Raw genomic sequence first — 16,945 nt, forward strand, 5'->3', positions numbered from 1 at the left:
TGAGAAAACAATAGTCTTATCAGGCTCAAGTTAGGATTGTTTCAGAGAGGAAGAAATAATTCAATAGCATCAAACACCCTAGGCTGTGTGGGTTGAGAAGAGAGCCAATCGCATTTGGCAAATAGGAAGTTGTTACTAAAAGTGAGACAAGTTTCATGCAGTTCTATTGGCAGAAACTGATTATTTTTTTAAAATTAGACTTTTATTTAATGAATATAAATTTCCAAAGTACAGCTTATGGGTTACAATGGCTTCCCCCTCCCAAAACTTCCCTCCCACCCGCAACCCTCCCCTTTCCCGCTCCCTCTCCCCTTCCAATCACATCATGATTCATTTTCAATTCTCTTTATATACAGAAGATCAGTTTAGTATATATTAGGTAAAGATTTCAACACTTTGCCCCCATATAGCAACACATAGTGAAAAAAAAAATACTGTTGGAGTACTAGTTATAGCATTAAATAACAGTGTACAGCACATTAAAGACAGATCTTACATAATATTTTTTTTAAAAAAATTAATTTTCTATGCCATTTCCAATTTAACACCAGGGTTTTTTTTTTTTTATTTCCAATTATCTTTATATACAGAAGATCGATTCAGTATATAATTAGTAAAGATCTCATCAGTTTGTACCCACGCAGAAACACAAAGTGTAAAAATACTGTTTCAGTACTAGTTATAGCATCACTGCACATTAGATAACACATTAAGGACAGATCCCACATGAGAAGTAAGTACACAGTGACTCCTGTTGCTGACTTAACAATTTGACACTCCTGTTCATGGCGTCAGTAATCTCCCTAGGCTCTAGTCATGAGTTGCCAGGGCTATGGAAGCCTTTAGAGTTCGCTGACTTTGATCTTATTCTGATAGGGTCATAGCCAAAGTGGAAGTTCTCTCCTCCCTTCAGAGAAAGGTACTTCCTTCTTTGATGGCCCCGTTCTTTCCACTGGGATCTCACTCACAGAGATCTTTCATGTAGGTCTTCTTCTTTTTTTTTTCTTTTCCATGGTGTCTTGGCTTTCCATGCCTACAATACTCTCCTGGGCTCTTCCACCAGATCCGACTGCCTTAAGGGCTGATTCTGAGGCCAGAGTGTTGTTTAGGACGCCTGCCATTCTATGAGTCTGCTGTGTATCCCATTTCCCATGTTGGATCTTTCTCTCCCGTTTTGATTCTATCAGTTAGTATTAGCAGACACTTGTCTTGTTTGTGTGATCCCTTTGATTCTTAGACCTATCAGAGCCATCGGTTGTGAATTGAAATTGATCACTTGGACTAGTGAGATGGCATTGGTACATGCCACCTTGATGGGATTGTATTGGAATCCCCTGGTACATTTCTAACTCCATCATTTGCGGCAAGTCAGATTGTGCATGTCCCAAATTGTACATCTCCTCCCTCTCTTTTTCCACTCTTAAATTTAACAGGGATCGCTTTTCAGTTAAAATTTAAACACCTAAGAATAATTGTGTGTTAATTACAGAGTTCAACCACTAGTACTAGAACAACAACAACAACAACAAATACTAAAAAGGATAAAGTATTACATTGTACATCTAGAGCCAGGACAAGAGCTGATCATGTCATAGTTTCTTATAGTGTCCATTTCACTTCCACAGGTTTCCCCTTTGGTGCTCAGTTGTCGCCGATCAGGGAAAACAAATGAAATTTGTCTCTTTGGGACTGGCTTAATTCACTCAGCATGATGTTTTCCAGATTCCTCCATCTTGTTGCAAATGACTGGGTTTCATTGTTTCTTACTGCTGTATAGTGTTCTATGGAGTACATGTCCCATAATTTCTTTATCCAGTCTACTGTTGATGGGCATTTGGGTTGGTTCCAGGTCTTAGCTATTGTGAATTGAGCTGCAATAAACATTAATGTGCAGATGGCTTTTTTATTAGCCAAATTTATTTCCTTTGGGTAAATTCCAAGGAGTGGGATGGCTGGGTTGTATGGTAGGGTTATGTTCAGGTTTCTGAGGAATCTCCAGACTGACTTCCATAGTGGCTTAACCAGAGAAACTGATTATTTTAAGCAATGCATAATATGGAAAGGAATTGGGGAAACTCTTGCAAAAGTCTGCCCTTTTATTCATTCAACAAGCATCCACTGAACTCCTGTGTATGCTGAGCACTGTCTTAGCCACATGGGTATATCAGAATTTTTCAAGAAGATTGCCATCATGAACCTACAGTCTAACATTAAGAGAATGCAAGTGAACAGTAAACTCAAAAATAATTGGTTATATGGCATTATAATGGTGAGATGTGCTATGAAAATGACCAAGGGGGATGAGGAGACTGGGGCTGGGTTTTAGTTTTACAGTGTTGGTGAAGGTAGCCTCACTGGTACGATGTTTAAGCAAAGGTGAAGGGCAGCTATGTAGAGATTTCAGGTAAAATTTTCCAAGAGGAACATCAAGCACATAGAAGCCCTGAGGTAGGATGCACCTGATGTGTCTGAGGAACTGAAAGAAGAACAAGGTGACTGGGTTAGAATGAGTGAGGAGAGATAGGTAGGAACATAGGTCAGAGAAGTTGCAGGAGAGGGTGGAGGCCTATTGGCATCTGTGGGCTATTGTAAAGACTCAGGGTTGCCATGAGAGAGACAGAGCTGATGTACATTGTAGCAGTATCACTGGCTGCTTTTGGAGAACAGGTTGTACTAAGTCATGGGTAGAATCATAATCATCCGTAAGGACATTATATCTGTGGAAAAGCAGGTGAGACGCAATAATGGCGGCTGAATGTAGGACTGTAGCAGATGAAGTGCTTGGGTCTGGATACAGCCGAATATAGAGGTGAAAATCCTCACGGATTGAGGCAGAGTGTGAGAGGGAGGATTCCGGGACAAATCAGGTGTTCAATCTGAGCAGCTGGCAGGATGGAGTCACTGTTATCTTCAAGAGGATGCTGTGTGTGAGGCAGGTTTTGGTACTGAAGGTCAGGAGTTCTGTTCTGAATGTGTGAATCTGAGATGTCTGTTAGGATGTGCACGTGGAGATGTGAAGTCAGCAGAAATTCTGGAGACAAGTGTGAGCTGGATATATAAATTTGGGAGTCAGCACTCTATCAATGATGTTTGAAATCATGAGACTAGATGAGATCACTTATTATGGGACTAAACATAGAAAAAATAGGAGAAAGTTGCCCTGAATACTCTATTATTAAGGAGTTTAGAAAAAGTAAAGGGAATAGCAAAGGAGTGACATGAACTTCAGAATTCTTATGCACCAAAATACATGTAAACTCATCTTTTAATTTCATCTTCCTGAAGCTTTGGAAGTACCCTTATATTCTTGTTTGAACAAGCCCTACCTTTAATGCATCATCTATGATCTCTAGTGTTTGAGTATCTGACCACATTTGTGATACAGACTAAAGGTGGGATCTGTCCAGAGATGATTGCATTTTTTTCATATTTCCTATAATTATCACATACTTCATTAGCTGGCATTCAACTCAGTTTTCATAGGAACAGTAATTCCTATTTCATCAGTTGGTGGGATATTTAATGCACTAATTAGAATAATGAGCTAAGCAGATATAAAAGACTTGGGAACAAACACAGGTGATTCTTAGTAAGCACTCAATGCATGAGAGCAGAAGTAGATGTGGTACTACCCACCTCAGTGGAGCCTCCTTCAGTGGGTGTCAAAGAGAGATGGAAAAGCTCCTACAGGGCTGCCGTTGTGGCATAGTGGGTAAAAGCTGCCACCTGAAATGCCAATATCTCATATGGGCACTGATTCAAGTCCCAGCTGCTCCACTTCCCATCCAGCTCCCTGCTGATTTGCCTGGGAAAGCAGTGGAAGATGGTCCAAGTCCTTGAGCCCCTACCACATTCATAGAAGACCCATATGAAGTTCCTGGCTTTGTCCTGGCCCAACCTTGCCTGTTGGGGCCATTTGGGGAGTGAATCAGCAGATGGCAAATCTCTTTCTCTCTCTCTCTCTTACCTTCCCTCTCTGTAACTCTGCCTTTCAAATAAATAAATACAGTCTTTAAAAAGAAGAAAATAATAGCTCCTACTGCACTGTTTACCATGTAAAAAATAGTATGTCAAACCTAACACAAATGCAAGTTCTTTCACTCTTCCTAACAACTCTGTGCATATTCCTTCCATTTTATACAAGAAGAAATTTCAGTATAGAGAGATCAAGGCAATTTATCAAGTACATATAGCTGGTAGAAGGCTGACCCTGAGGTGCAAACCAAGCTCTATATGAATCTAAGCCTTTATTCTAAGCATACTGACCTATTCCCCCTTTAAGCTTCCTTGTTCATGGCATTGTCTATGAAGATAAGAAGAATACAAAGAATTCAAGCTCAAGTGAGATTTTCCCAGGTACTTTTTTTAAGATAATCTTGCTGAAGGGAGTCAGTGATAAAGAAAGGACTAAAGATACATGGAACAAAACACACCTCACAGAGATGGTATCATGCCATAGTGGGTAAAGCTGCTGCCTGCAATGCTGGCATCTCACATGGGCACTGGTTCATGTCCTAGCTGCTCCACTTCTGATCCAGCTCCCAGCTAAAGTGCCTGGGAAAAGCAGTGCAAGGTGGCTTAAGTACTTGGGTCCCTGTCGTCCATGTAGGAGACCTGGAAGAAGCTACTGGCTTTGGCCTGGCCCAGCACTGATCATTATGGCCATCTAGGGATTGAACCAGTTGATGGAAGATCTCCCTCTGTCTGTCTCTCCGCCTTTGTCTGTAACTCTGACTTTCAAAACATATCAATAAATCTTTAAAAAATAAGAAATGAAAAAGTGACAGTTCACCTAATATATTTCCAAAGACGTGAAGAGATTGGGAGAACAAAGTTTACTCTAGAATAAGAACACTCAATGTTACTTTAAAAATGATAACTTTTCTTTGACTTTTTTACAGATGTTCATATCTGCTTAATTTGTATACTAGTATTTTTTGTTTTTTGTTTTTTTGCTTAGTTAAGATACTGATTTTGCTATTTTTTTCTATCAGGATTTTCTTTTAAACATCTAATTCTTTTATTCTTCTAACAGATGCTCTTAAAATACCCTTAAGGATTTCCGTAGGTGAGATGCAACCAGACAACTGTGGTTCTGATGATTTTGAAGGCGAAAACACAATATGTACTTTAAGTATCCGCAAACAGACATCATGGGATGATTTTTCAAAAGCAGTGAGTCAAGCTCTGACAAATCATTTTCAAGCAATCTCTTCTGATGGGTGGTGGAGTCTGGAAGACGTGACATTTAATAACACCACCGACTCTAGCATCGGCCTCAGCGCAAGCAGCGTACGATCCATCACGCTAGGTACCAGCACTCTCACTGTGAAGAGAACATTGCATTTCTGGGTTTATTTGCATGTGTGGGCTTCATAATCTGACATTCATTGATGAAGCATTCAGAGTTCCCTTGTGGCAGCTGCTGGCACTGAAAAATTTGAATAGTCACAATGTAGCCATTACGTAACGTTGCCTGATAATATAAATGCTTTTATGCCTCAAATAATACTCAAGCATTAGGAACATGAGAGCCCTTGATGAGGCTCGGTGATCATGCCTGGTGTTTTAAATAAATGCAAGAAACTAAGCACACCGTAGCTGCTTACTGATGTACAGCCGTGAACTCAGCTTTGGATTTGCCTTGGGTCTTGCCAGGGGTGCTGTGGTGGGTTAATACCTTCCCTCCAGGATAAATGCCCTGAGGGACTTTAGATTTGGAAGAAGCACTTTAATGAAGGCAGGCTCAAAGCTCCATAAGGGATGAGTCAGGCACTAACTGGTTATTTCTGCTTGATAGACACCATAAAGCAGACTCCAAAGGACTTAAAAATATAAGGTTTGCTTTCTGGTGAGCGTGGTAAGTGCTCCATAGTGTTATTTGTCCTTGTATGTTTCCTTGCTCTTGGACCAGGAGAACTGGGGAATCTGCTCCTTCGCAAGGCCGTGCTGGGAGCTTTATAAACAAATGGTCCTTCCAACAGCCTCATTGTACAGATAAGTAGGTAAGGAGGACTTAGCTGCAATCACACAATTAGCAAAGCAGTCAGGATGCAAGTCACAGCCTGTCCAGTGGGAAGCTTGTATACTTTCAACAGCTCACGGCTGAGGGGAGGGTGCGCTTTTGCTATTCACATGGATGTATCATCTTCTATCAGGAAGTGTTTTATTCTCCTCGCTCATATGTGCTACTTCCCTTGGAAAATGTTTATTACCACTGGTTTGTAGAAAAAATATTCATGAAAACTTGATTGTTTGAACCTTTAGCATGATCATTCAGATTATTACAGAAATGTTAGATCATTGATTTGCATTCACAAAATAAGTCAGGGCTGGCGCCGTGGCTTAACAGGCTAATCCTCCACCTTGCGGCGCTGGCACACCGGGTTCTAGTCCCGGTTGGGGCGCCAAATTCTATCCTGGTTGCCCCTCTTCCAGGCCAGCTCTCTGCTATGGCCTGGGAAGGCAGTGGAGGATGGCCCAAGTGCTTGGGCCCTGCACCTGCTTGGGAGACCAGGAGAAGCACCTGGCTCCTGGCTTTGGATCAGCGAGATGCGCCGGCCACAGCAGCCATTAGAGGGTGAACCAACGGCAAAGGAAGACCTTTCTCTCTGTGTCTCTCTCTCTCACTATCCACTCTGCCTGTAAAAAAAAAAAAAAAAAAAAAAAAAAAGTCAGAAGATGATTCTCAGGAACACATTCTGGTTGCATGACAGAGTGTTATTCAAAGTGTGACTGTGCCACTGTCTGGCAAACGAGGGCCGCAGTACAAGGGTCTAAAGGCAATGGGACCTCAGCAGCCTTGCTACAGCCAACCCAGAAGTTGGCCACGGCACATGCACGTTCCCCTCCACCAGATAAACATAGCTCCAGGAGTAGTGGGTGCTAAGGCTTGACCCTGCCCAGTGCTTATGCTTATCACAGATGTGTATCACTAGTGGCACTTCAGGTCTAAAAATCATTGAGTTTTTCTGGTTAAAGGACTTAGTTCAAGTGCCTGACTGTAGCCACTTGATGATGGGTAATTACAGCATTGTCACTGGTGTATAGTATGTAAGTGTTTCTGCTGGATCATAGCCCAAACTACATTAGAAGAACTTCAGGCCAACAGATAGAGGACTGTAGGTGGGATATGCTTGTATCTTAGGCTCATGCTGAACATAGATAGTTAAAACCTGCCCTGTGGAAGGCATGAGGTGACAGTACTTACTACTGAGCCTGGTGAGAGAAAACGTCTGTGAAGTGGTTCCTGCCAGAGCAGGAAGGGCAGAGGCCCTGGCTGGGAGCAGGCTTGCCTTATTTTGAGCACCTGAAAGTACCCCCTCCCCCCCGCGCGCGCCCTGGGGATCTAGAATGTGCTGGAAGGGGCGCAAAGACCAGATTATAAAGGTTCTGATGTTTCCTCCGCAGTGCTTAGGCTTTGTAAAGCAGGCATTGTAAGAGCCAGAAAGCAGCTGTAGGTTCCATCATCTTTGCTCTTCAGAACTCAACCCCGGAAGTATTTGGTATTATTTTTTTGCTATCTTGATATCCTTGCCATCTGGATATCTCCTTAAATTCCTCCTAAGGACTGCTTTGGGAAGTTCAGTAATGTGAAGACCTTCCACAGAGGGTTTGGTTTGGTTTTGTTTTTTAGGAGTTAACCCCTTGTGTGACCTTCTAAATGTTCTTGTGTGCGCCCTTGACTATTTAAGCTATGGATTCCATGGGGCTCTTACCGAGGAGAATACATGTGTACCCTTAAGAGAACAATTTCTTTCAAGCTGCCACTGACATTTTGTTTCATTTTTTCAAACCAGGAAATATGCCGTGGCCAGCAGGTCGGAGCTTCGCCCCGTCCCCGTGGGACTTCGTGAGGAAGAACAAGACAGAGCAAGTCACGGCGCTTCTGCCAGGTAACGCTGCTCCATCCCGAGAGGATGTGCAGACAGTTTGTTCCGTGACTGGCTCACGGTGCGCCTTCTTTAACCTGCATGTTTCCATCCTGCTTCCTCTAGCCCTGCAGGTGGGGCTCCCACTATGAGGTGCTGAGATGACTTTTGAAACACTGGAGCAAGAGAAAGAAAAATCCAAAGCCGTGTTTCTAACACCCATGTTGCTGTCTGTCAGGTTTACTGGTCCCGACCCTTCTGATTGCTTCCCACACGAGGCACAAGCGAAGGCCTCAAGGACATGTAATTTGAGAGTGACAGAGATGATAAAAACAGAAATGTCTTTTGATACTGTCAAGCACAGTGTGGGTTGATTGATTGATTGATTGATTGATTTGAATGAGTGATGGAGAGATCTTCCAGCTGCTGCTCCACTCCCCAAATGGTCACAATGGCTGGAGCTGGTCAAAGCTGAAGCCCAGAGCTTTATCTTGGTCTCCCACATGGGTGGCAGGGGCCCAAGTACTTGGACCATTCCCCCATTGCTTACCAAGACACATTAGCTGGGAGTTGGATTGGAAGCAGAGCAGCCAGAACTCAAACTAGCACTCTGACATGGGATGCCAGTGTTGCAGGTGGCAGTGTAGCTCACTGTGCCACCACATTTGCTCCACATATGTGTATAACATGATTATTATAATGGAAAAAGCTAGTGTTCAGTTAGCACCTCTGTGTGGAAGGCCCCATTATTTATGGCATAAGACATAGTGTAAAATCATGTAATCATTATAACAACTCAATGAGATATATACTTAAGTACATCAAAAAATTTATGGAAAATGGGATTAAATGATTATTTTATTTTTGGTGCAGAAAAAGAAAAAACCTTGAAGTCCAATGCTTACAAAGGCTTTCACAAACTTCATGGAAAATGCATATTTTGAAAAACATATGCATGTACCTCCTTTCTGTTTTTCAACATTCTTTTTCTTTTTATTTGGAAGGCAGAGCTAGCAAGAGAGAGTTCACTCCCCAAATGCCTATAATAGCTGAGGCTAGGCCAATTCAAAACAGAAGGCAGAGTCTGAGTCTCCTCTGTGGATGGCAGGGACTCAAGTACTTGACCATCATCTGCTACCTCCCAGGGTATACATGAGCAGGTGGTTGGATCAAAAGTGGAAGATGGGGCTTGAACCCAGCACTTTGATATAGAATTTGAGGGTTCCAAGCAGTGGCTTAACCTGCTGTGCCACAATGCCTACCCCATGCATAGATACCAAAAAAATTTTTGCACCAAAATAAACATTTTTCTGTGAACTATTTGTGGTACCCTTGTAATTTCTGCTTATCCTCATTTTAGTCACAAGAAAATTAAGGCTCACTCAGATTGTTTTTCTTGCCCTAAGATCAACCAACTAGTACCTGGTTTAAAAAAACAAAATTTCTTGGCCCTTGACTCTACAAGGCTGCTGATTTAATCATGTGTTTTCCATACTTGTGAGTTTTCAAATATTTAGTCTCAACTAATAAAGTTTTATTGTATGATCTCAATTTACTGAAATAAAAAAAGTATAAGGGGGGAACTATACCCTAGAAAATTCCCTTAGGCTCAGACAACGTATTGAGGGAATGGCAGTGCTGGGGGGATGGGGGGTTGACACCTGAAGAGAAATCCCAGACCTCTGCATTAATGTTGGTCAAGGCTACAACTTCCTGAGGATTGGGGATATCTATGATGACTTTTGCTTCTGGACAGTAAAACAGCGATCTTCCAGGTACCAGCTACAGTGTGGGGGCTGGATCTGCGGGGAGGTAGGTAGGTTTCCTGGGGGATCTCCAGAGAGGCCAAGATCAGTGGCTGTCTACCTGCCCATACAGAGAATGGCAGTGTTTTCACCATGGCAAATGCATACCAGTGCTTCTTGATGGAATTCAACTGTCTGCGTATGTCCACAAGTGTATGGTATGCTAGGATGCATTTGGTTGTGTTTTGGCCATTTATATTGAATGGAGAAGAGCCCATTTCTCTCCTGTGTCTATTTCTTACAGGCCCTCAAGAAGGCTGCCTTAGTAGTGTGACGTACGCATCCATGATTCCGCTGAAGACGCTGCAGAACTACCTCCGGCTGGTAGGGATGCCCTGGGCAAGCCTCTTTCCCATCCCTGCACCAGAATACAGGGTAGCCATGGATGTTCAGGGAGTGCCAGCCCCAGCTCAGCCTGGGTCCTGTGCTCTTGCTCCACTGCCTTCCCTCCCTGGTGGCATGCCCCTCACGTAGCCTGAATGTGTCACTGCTGTCCAGGAGTCCACTGCCTGCGCCGAGAGACCACCAGTGACTTGTGAAGCATTGTCATTTTGTCAGGAGGGGTCATCTTCATAGGACAAGGACTAGACATCAAACAAATAACCATCCATATGCAAAGGAAAGACCATACGTATGAAGATGCATTACTGACAATATTTATAATTCAAAAATGGACTAAATAGGCCAGCATTAGTTACCATGTTGATTTGGCCACTTTCACAAGAACCAAATAATTATAGCTTAAATAGCATGGAAGTTTATTTTTTTCAAATGCATAAATCCCTGAAGGTGGGAGGCCCAAGGAGGGGCCCTGTGACTGCTCCACTTTTCCCTATGTGGTGTTGGTGTTCCTAGCTCAAAGGTAATCACCACTGCCACATCCTAGCCTGAGGGAGGAGCGCCTGGAGGGCAAGCCCTCCCTTTCAGGCAGGCTGGGTTCCACTCCTCATTTCTGCCCACACCCCAGGGACTAGAATGTACACTCATGGCCACACCTGCTGGGAAATGGGGCCTTTTGCTGGGCAGCCACGCATCCAGCTAAAGCTCGGCAGGCTGTTACTAAGCAGAGGGGGGGAACCATGCCTGCTGGGGGAAGGTAACAAATGCAAGGCTCAGAATGAATAACTTTAAGGATGTGTGGCAATCATTAAGTACATACCGCATGCCAGGTAGTAGGCGTAGTGTTTTTTGGGAGTCTTTTATTCTTTACAACATCCCTAGGAGATAGATACTTTTACCCATTTTATAGATAAGGAAATTGAAGCAAAGACAGGTCAAATTATGTGCCCAAGGCCACAAACCTAGTAAGTGATGAAGCCAGAAGTGTGCAAGTCCCTGACGGACTGTGTATCTGTGGGCAGCTCTAATACTAATGGGGTAAAACAGCAAGTAAACGATAGCTTTGCTTGACTTGATTTGGATAGCCTTTTTTTAAAAAAAAAAAAAAATGAGTTAGACTTGAACACTTTACAGTCTCCGTGAACATGGGCTGACATCTTTGTTTTCATTACTGATAAAAAGAAGTACTCAGAACCTTTCCATGGATCTTACAGTTGGGACTGGCCTTTTTGGGCCCTCCCCAGTAGCATATCATGATGCAGATGCCTCCCAGGATGGGAAAGCCGATGGCTTCTGAACCAGACTCTTCTCATTTATTTTCTGCTCTATTTGCTCCTCTTGCTGGGAAGCAGCAGAGTGGATGTGAAGGGTATGTCTGGTGGGAAGCAGTGCACCTCATGCATGAGGGTTGAACGGTGTGACCAGCTGGGCTTGGAGGAATATGAGCCTCAGGCCTCCTGGGGAATCCTGTGGTAGAACCACTGGCTTCCATCCCTTCTTCCCTTCCACTTTTCAGTCCCAGGCAAGGTTCTGGCCCCAAGTTTTTCCTTCCTCCCACTTAGATGCTGAAAACAAAACCCAAAATTACAATCATCTGAAGTTAAAGACCTTGATGGACTTTATTTTGCAACTAATAAATAAAATAATAAATAGTAAAAATAAAATGGAATAAATGTTCCAAGGGGCTAGGCAGAAGAGTTTAGTTTTATAGACAGAAAAGGGCTGAAAAAAGCAAAAAAGAAAAAGATTGGCCACTTCAAAAGTGACTTTCTTTGTAAGGCAGGAATAGAGAGAACAATAAAAAAATAATGGATTGCTTAGAATCAGATTAGTTTTTTGTAAGGATTAAAGCAGAAGGAACTTCATTATTTCTAACTCAGCTGATTTTTAACTTAACTCTTCTGATTTCTGGAGCATTCAGAAAACAGCTTAGTTTCATTTGATTTGGTGACAGGGGACATTTTATTTTCCATGTGAAAGGCAGAGACAAACTGAAATCTGTTATCCACTGGTTTACCCTCCACATGCAGCTAACAGAGCTGGGCCAGGCCTAAGCCAGGAGCCTGGGACTAAAACTAGGTTTCCCTAGTGGGGGGGCAAGGACCCAAGTGCATAAGCGATGTTTGCTGCCTCCCTGAGTGCATGCCAGCAGGGAGCTGGAATAGGGAACTGAGGCCAGACTCAAACCCAGGCACTCTGATATGGATGCAGGCAGACCAAGCAGCACCAAGCAGTGCACCAAACACCTACCCCGTGGTAACACAGAACTTTAGTGTGAGCGACTCCATTTCTATGTCAGTGTGGTCTTTTCAGATCCAGTGCAGGATGCTAAGTCCATAACAATGGCCTCGTATGAATTTCACTTATTAAAATTAATAGGAAATCTATGCAATTGAATTACAATTATGCATTAGCATATCTGTAAAATGAAATGTCTCCCAGGCACATTCTATGCAGAATATTCCTGGTACTCTTCTATATGTGCATCCTCATGCATAAGATGAATTTAAACACTAATAATCAAAAAACCAGCTACTAAATTAGTTGTTCTGTTACAAATATAGTGAGTGGATATAAAGGGAATTTCTTAAGTTAACAATTAACTCTTGGATGGGTATAATAAAAAAATTATCATTTACCTCAGCAATCACTTGAAAAATTAAGGTGATTGGAACAACAGTAGACTGTGACCGCTATGACCAGTTCTTCTCTCAAAGAAGATAATAAGCCCTTCAAGGGTACACCTCGTGTGACATGTTTTTCTGTCCTATGATTTAATTCAATTGTTTCACAACTGTGTTTTGAGAGCCTCCTACATATGGGCAATGTTTTAGAGACTTACAGTAGAGCCATGTATGACACTCCCAGAACTCAAAGAGCTTACACTCAAGTGGAGAAGAATAAACAACACATACTTAGTGTAATGATCATTACTAATTATTAAGTAGTATTAATTATTACTAATTATTAAGTATTAAGAAAAGTAAAGCAGATAGGGAGATGACCAGGTGGAAGGGAAAGCAAAAAGCTCTTTTTTTTCTTGTTGGAATTATTAGGAGAGATCTTTCTGTAGGGACACTTGAACAGAAAACCAAATGAAGGGAGGTAGCTTTGTAGAGTGTTTAAGGCAGAAGGAATTCCAGACACACAAGTTGCCAGGCCTTTCTCAAGCAATGAGGTCCAAGAAGTGGCCAATTGCATGGACTTTGGGTTTTGTGTCAGGTGAGATAAGAAGCCCTTGGGGATAGCTGAGACAGTGTCCTATCCCCTCTCAGTGCTACGGATAACTAAAGGCACATTGATGTGCTCTGAATTACTGAAAACCTGAATAATAGATGTGCTAACATAGTAACAGCTGACTTTTATTGAGCATTTATTATATTCCAAGCTCTTCTCAAGTGGCAGGAATCTAAGCACTAGAGCCAACACTGCTGCCTCCCAGGATGCACCTCCTCAGGAAAGTAGGAGCAGGAACCAGAGTGGGGTATTGAACCCTGGCACTCCTATATATGTGGGCTTCCCAAATGAAGTCTTAATCTCTATGCTAAACACCTACCCCTACATCTTTCTATTATATTTTCTTTTTAAATAGCTACAGTCCCAAGTTGTTGTTATGTCAATAAGTGAGAACCAGTCATTTCAAGTGAATAAACAAATCTCATACTGGCTTTTACAGTTTAAATAAGCTAATGATTTTTAAATGGTGTGTGTGTGTGTGTGTGTGAACTATCATTCCTTAGGAATTCTCATTACTTCCTTATAACTAATCTACAAAGAGGGATTTTGCAAATGATTTAATACTCTGCAAAATGGATTCCAGTTGTTTTCCAAATGCTGGATGTGTATGTTTGGGAAAATTTTCTATGAAGAACTGATAGTAACTATCATTTGTGGATATAAACTCATAGATGAATTAGTTCTTAAAAATCGATAATCACATTAGAATAAAATTTCCAGCTGTAAGGCACATATCCTTAAGCTATATCCACTCCAATTTTATTGACTCAGTAAAACCCTTTCTTTTTCTTTTTCTTTTTTTTTTTTTTAATTTGGTGTCTCAGCACAAAGAGACCTAAAACTTCCCCTGAACAGTAGAACCACTCCTCAGATTAGGTCTGACAAGTGTGACTCCAAACAAAAGTCAAAGTTTGCTGGTTTAAAATGCCACCCATCTGAACGCACATCGCAGTACCACATTGATGGTAATAGAACCACAGCTGCTGTAGTAAACTCTATTCTGCAGAAAAACATTGTGGGAGAAAAGAATAATAATACAGGGATAGATGCTCCATTGTGCAGGTCAGTTGTTTGTGTTTAATCCAGAATCCATTTGTCTCACAAAGCGCTCACTGACATGTGATGAGCTTCCTGAATAGCTGTGAAGACACAAGAATAAAAGGGATTGGTACCCATTGTAACGATGAGGCCAGTGTCCCTTCACTCATAAGCAGAAATGTCACACTGTAAAGCAGATGATTCTGGCGATCATGATACAGACCATAACCGTGGAAGTGGAGTTGAATATTCAGTTTTGAAGAGCAGACCTCCCTTCAACACAATTAAAATAATTAACTACCCCCCCACCCCCCACAAATCTGCCTGTCTATCCATCAATTGATCTGTTTATCTTTAGAGCCCTCTACTGGAAGCATGGAGCATGTACATTCATTATACCCTAGATCTTGATGTTTGCAGAAATATAATTCTAAAACAGATCAATTATGCTTCTTGACAAAACTTAAATTGAGTAACAGTAATTTATTCCCAGTAATTAATTCAGGTTTTAAATGGCAATCAACATAACACTATAACATTTGAAGAAATAGAACAAAATACCATTAACAAAAAAATTAGCAATACCTGAAATGGAAAGGCACCTGCCAGTAGAGTAAGGGTACTAGAATGTATGGATGATCTGGAAGTCTCTGCCTTTGTTTTGCCTTTGCTTGTTTAATTCATTAATCTATTTATAGTATGCTTTACCTTATAAAGGATATTAGACTATGTAAACATAAAGAGCTTACTGCTAGTGAATGGCCTTTTCAATGAAATTTTAAATTGAATAGTTCCTGCCTGTATTTCCTAAAATCCTACAATATGAGAACAAATAGGTGTTGAAACTGAAAATGACTTATCTAGGAAGTTGAGCCCCTTGCTGTTATTTGATTTGAAAATCAATCTTAAGAAAGTAGGCAGTCTCACAGTATGGCTATAATGAATAGAGCACTCTTGCTTTCAGAACAGAGACAAGATTAAATGGCAATGCTGGTGAAAATCTCAGGGGTAGACTATTCAGTCAATCTTGAAAATCTGTACCCTGTTTCACTGATGTGAATCAATCTATTCCTTGTGATAGAATTTCTACCCAAGAAACTAGCAATTTGGAATTAATTTAAAGAGCTCAAGAGTTCTGGCTTAAAATTACTCCTGGATAGCAGTACCTAATTCACTATTTCTCACTAAAGTATTTTTGAAAAGTGACAAAACCTTACAATAACAGAGAAATATAGAAATGAAGTCTTCCTTTGGCAAGAATCTGGAAAAAATGTTCACTATGTTTAGGTGCGATAGAACGTTCTCTCCACATAGGTGCAATCCACCTAAAATTAGGTTAGAATACTCTATCATGCTTTTCTTACCATCTTTTCTGATGATTCCAAGAGCAAGATTTAGACTGGTTAGAAAATTAGGCATCTATCCTTTATGGGTTAGTCTCTGCTTTTTGCAGCACTGTGATATTTTCCTCCACTCCATGTTCATACATGTCCTTCCACATCCATGTAGACACTGCAGTGCCTGGAAATAACCAAGCAGGAAGTTGGTGGGGGTTGGTGAGACTGGGTTGCATCCAGACAGATGTGTTAGCCATGAGCATTCTCTGCAGAGATGGAGACAGGAGCATCCCTGGCTGGCTGCTTTGTGGGGCCAGAGTTCATGCACGTGTGCTTGTCTGCACTGGTGGTCAGCAGCATCTCACTCCATCACGGCAAATCCTAGGTCCTAGAGTTTAACTTCCAGCTTTAGACATCAGCCTGCCATCCACCCACTGACCTAATGAGAGGAGTCAGCCAGGAAAGTAGTGTACAGTGAGAGAAGCCAGTGGTGCTGCACACATCCTGTTTTTCTGCAGAATTCTTCCTGTGGTTTCCCAGAACATAAATAATAATAAATGAATGGTATACTCATGGATTTATACCACGGTTCTCTTTCTGAGAACTCAAGGGAAGAAAGCATTCTAAGAATTATTTTTAAAAATTTATTTAGCTTTTTAAGAGATCCAGTATAGTTAATAGATGCAATTATAAGAAAATAAGGATTTTTCCCTTCCTCCCCTGCCCCATTTTTTTCTTCCTTCCCCAAATGGCTGCCATGGCCAGCGCTGCACTGATCCGAAGCCAGGAGCCAGGTGCTTCCCCCTGGTCTCCCATGTGAGTGCAAGGCCCAAGCACTCGGGCCATCCTCCACTGCACTTCCAGGCCACAGCAGAGAGCTGGACTGGAAGAGGAGCAACCGGGACTAATACCCAACGCCCCAACCAGGACTAGAACCCAGGCTGCCCACGCTGCAGGCAGAGGATTAGCCTAGTGAGCTGCGGCGCCCCTTTTTAGTTTTTAAGATAACATATTTTAAATTTTTATTACAGTGAAGGGCTTAATTCTCCACCAAATAAAGAGTTCCTTGGGTAAAAGCAGAAAGATCCTAGTTTAGCAGGAGTATAGGCAAGGACTATAAATAATAGTCAAATGAAAAGATGACAATTTCACTCATATATGATAGATTTTAAAGTATTCCCATACTATTAAAACTTAATAGTATACTGCTCCTAACCACTGGTTTGAGAAAGGTATATTTGCAGTAATACTGATATGCACAGGCATTTCTTCTTTGGTTTGTGTTTTATTTTTAATCTTAGCTCCCACTTATAACAGA

The 16,945-nt window shown here is 41.7% G+C and overlaps 1 protein-coding gene across 1 annotated transcript in view; it reads left to right on the forward strand.

Annotated features, from left to right (window-relative positions):
• The window catches only part of CTTNBP2 (cortactin binding protein 2), a 185,674-nt gene that overhangs the window by 134,236 nt on the left and 34,493 nt on the right, over nt 1-16,945 (forward strand). The window contains exons 10-12 of the mRNA XM_062207328.1: nt 5,036-5,311; nt 7,800-7,895; nt 9,921-10,000. Of these exons, the coding sequence (XP_062063312.1) occupies nt 5,036-5,311; nt 7,800-7,895; nt 9,921-10,000 (452 nt within the window). The remainder of the gene's footprint in view (nt 1-5,035; nt 5,312-7,799; nt 7,896-9,920; nt 10,001-16,945) is intronic.

Source organism: Lepus europaeus, chromosome 1, assembly GCF_033115175.1.
Source record: "Lepus europaeus isolate LE1 chromosome 1, mLepTim1.pri, whole genome shotgun sequence".
Taxonomy (NCBI): Eukaryota; Metazoa; Chordata; class Mammalia; order Lagomorpha; family Leporidae; genus Lepus; species Lepus europaeus.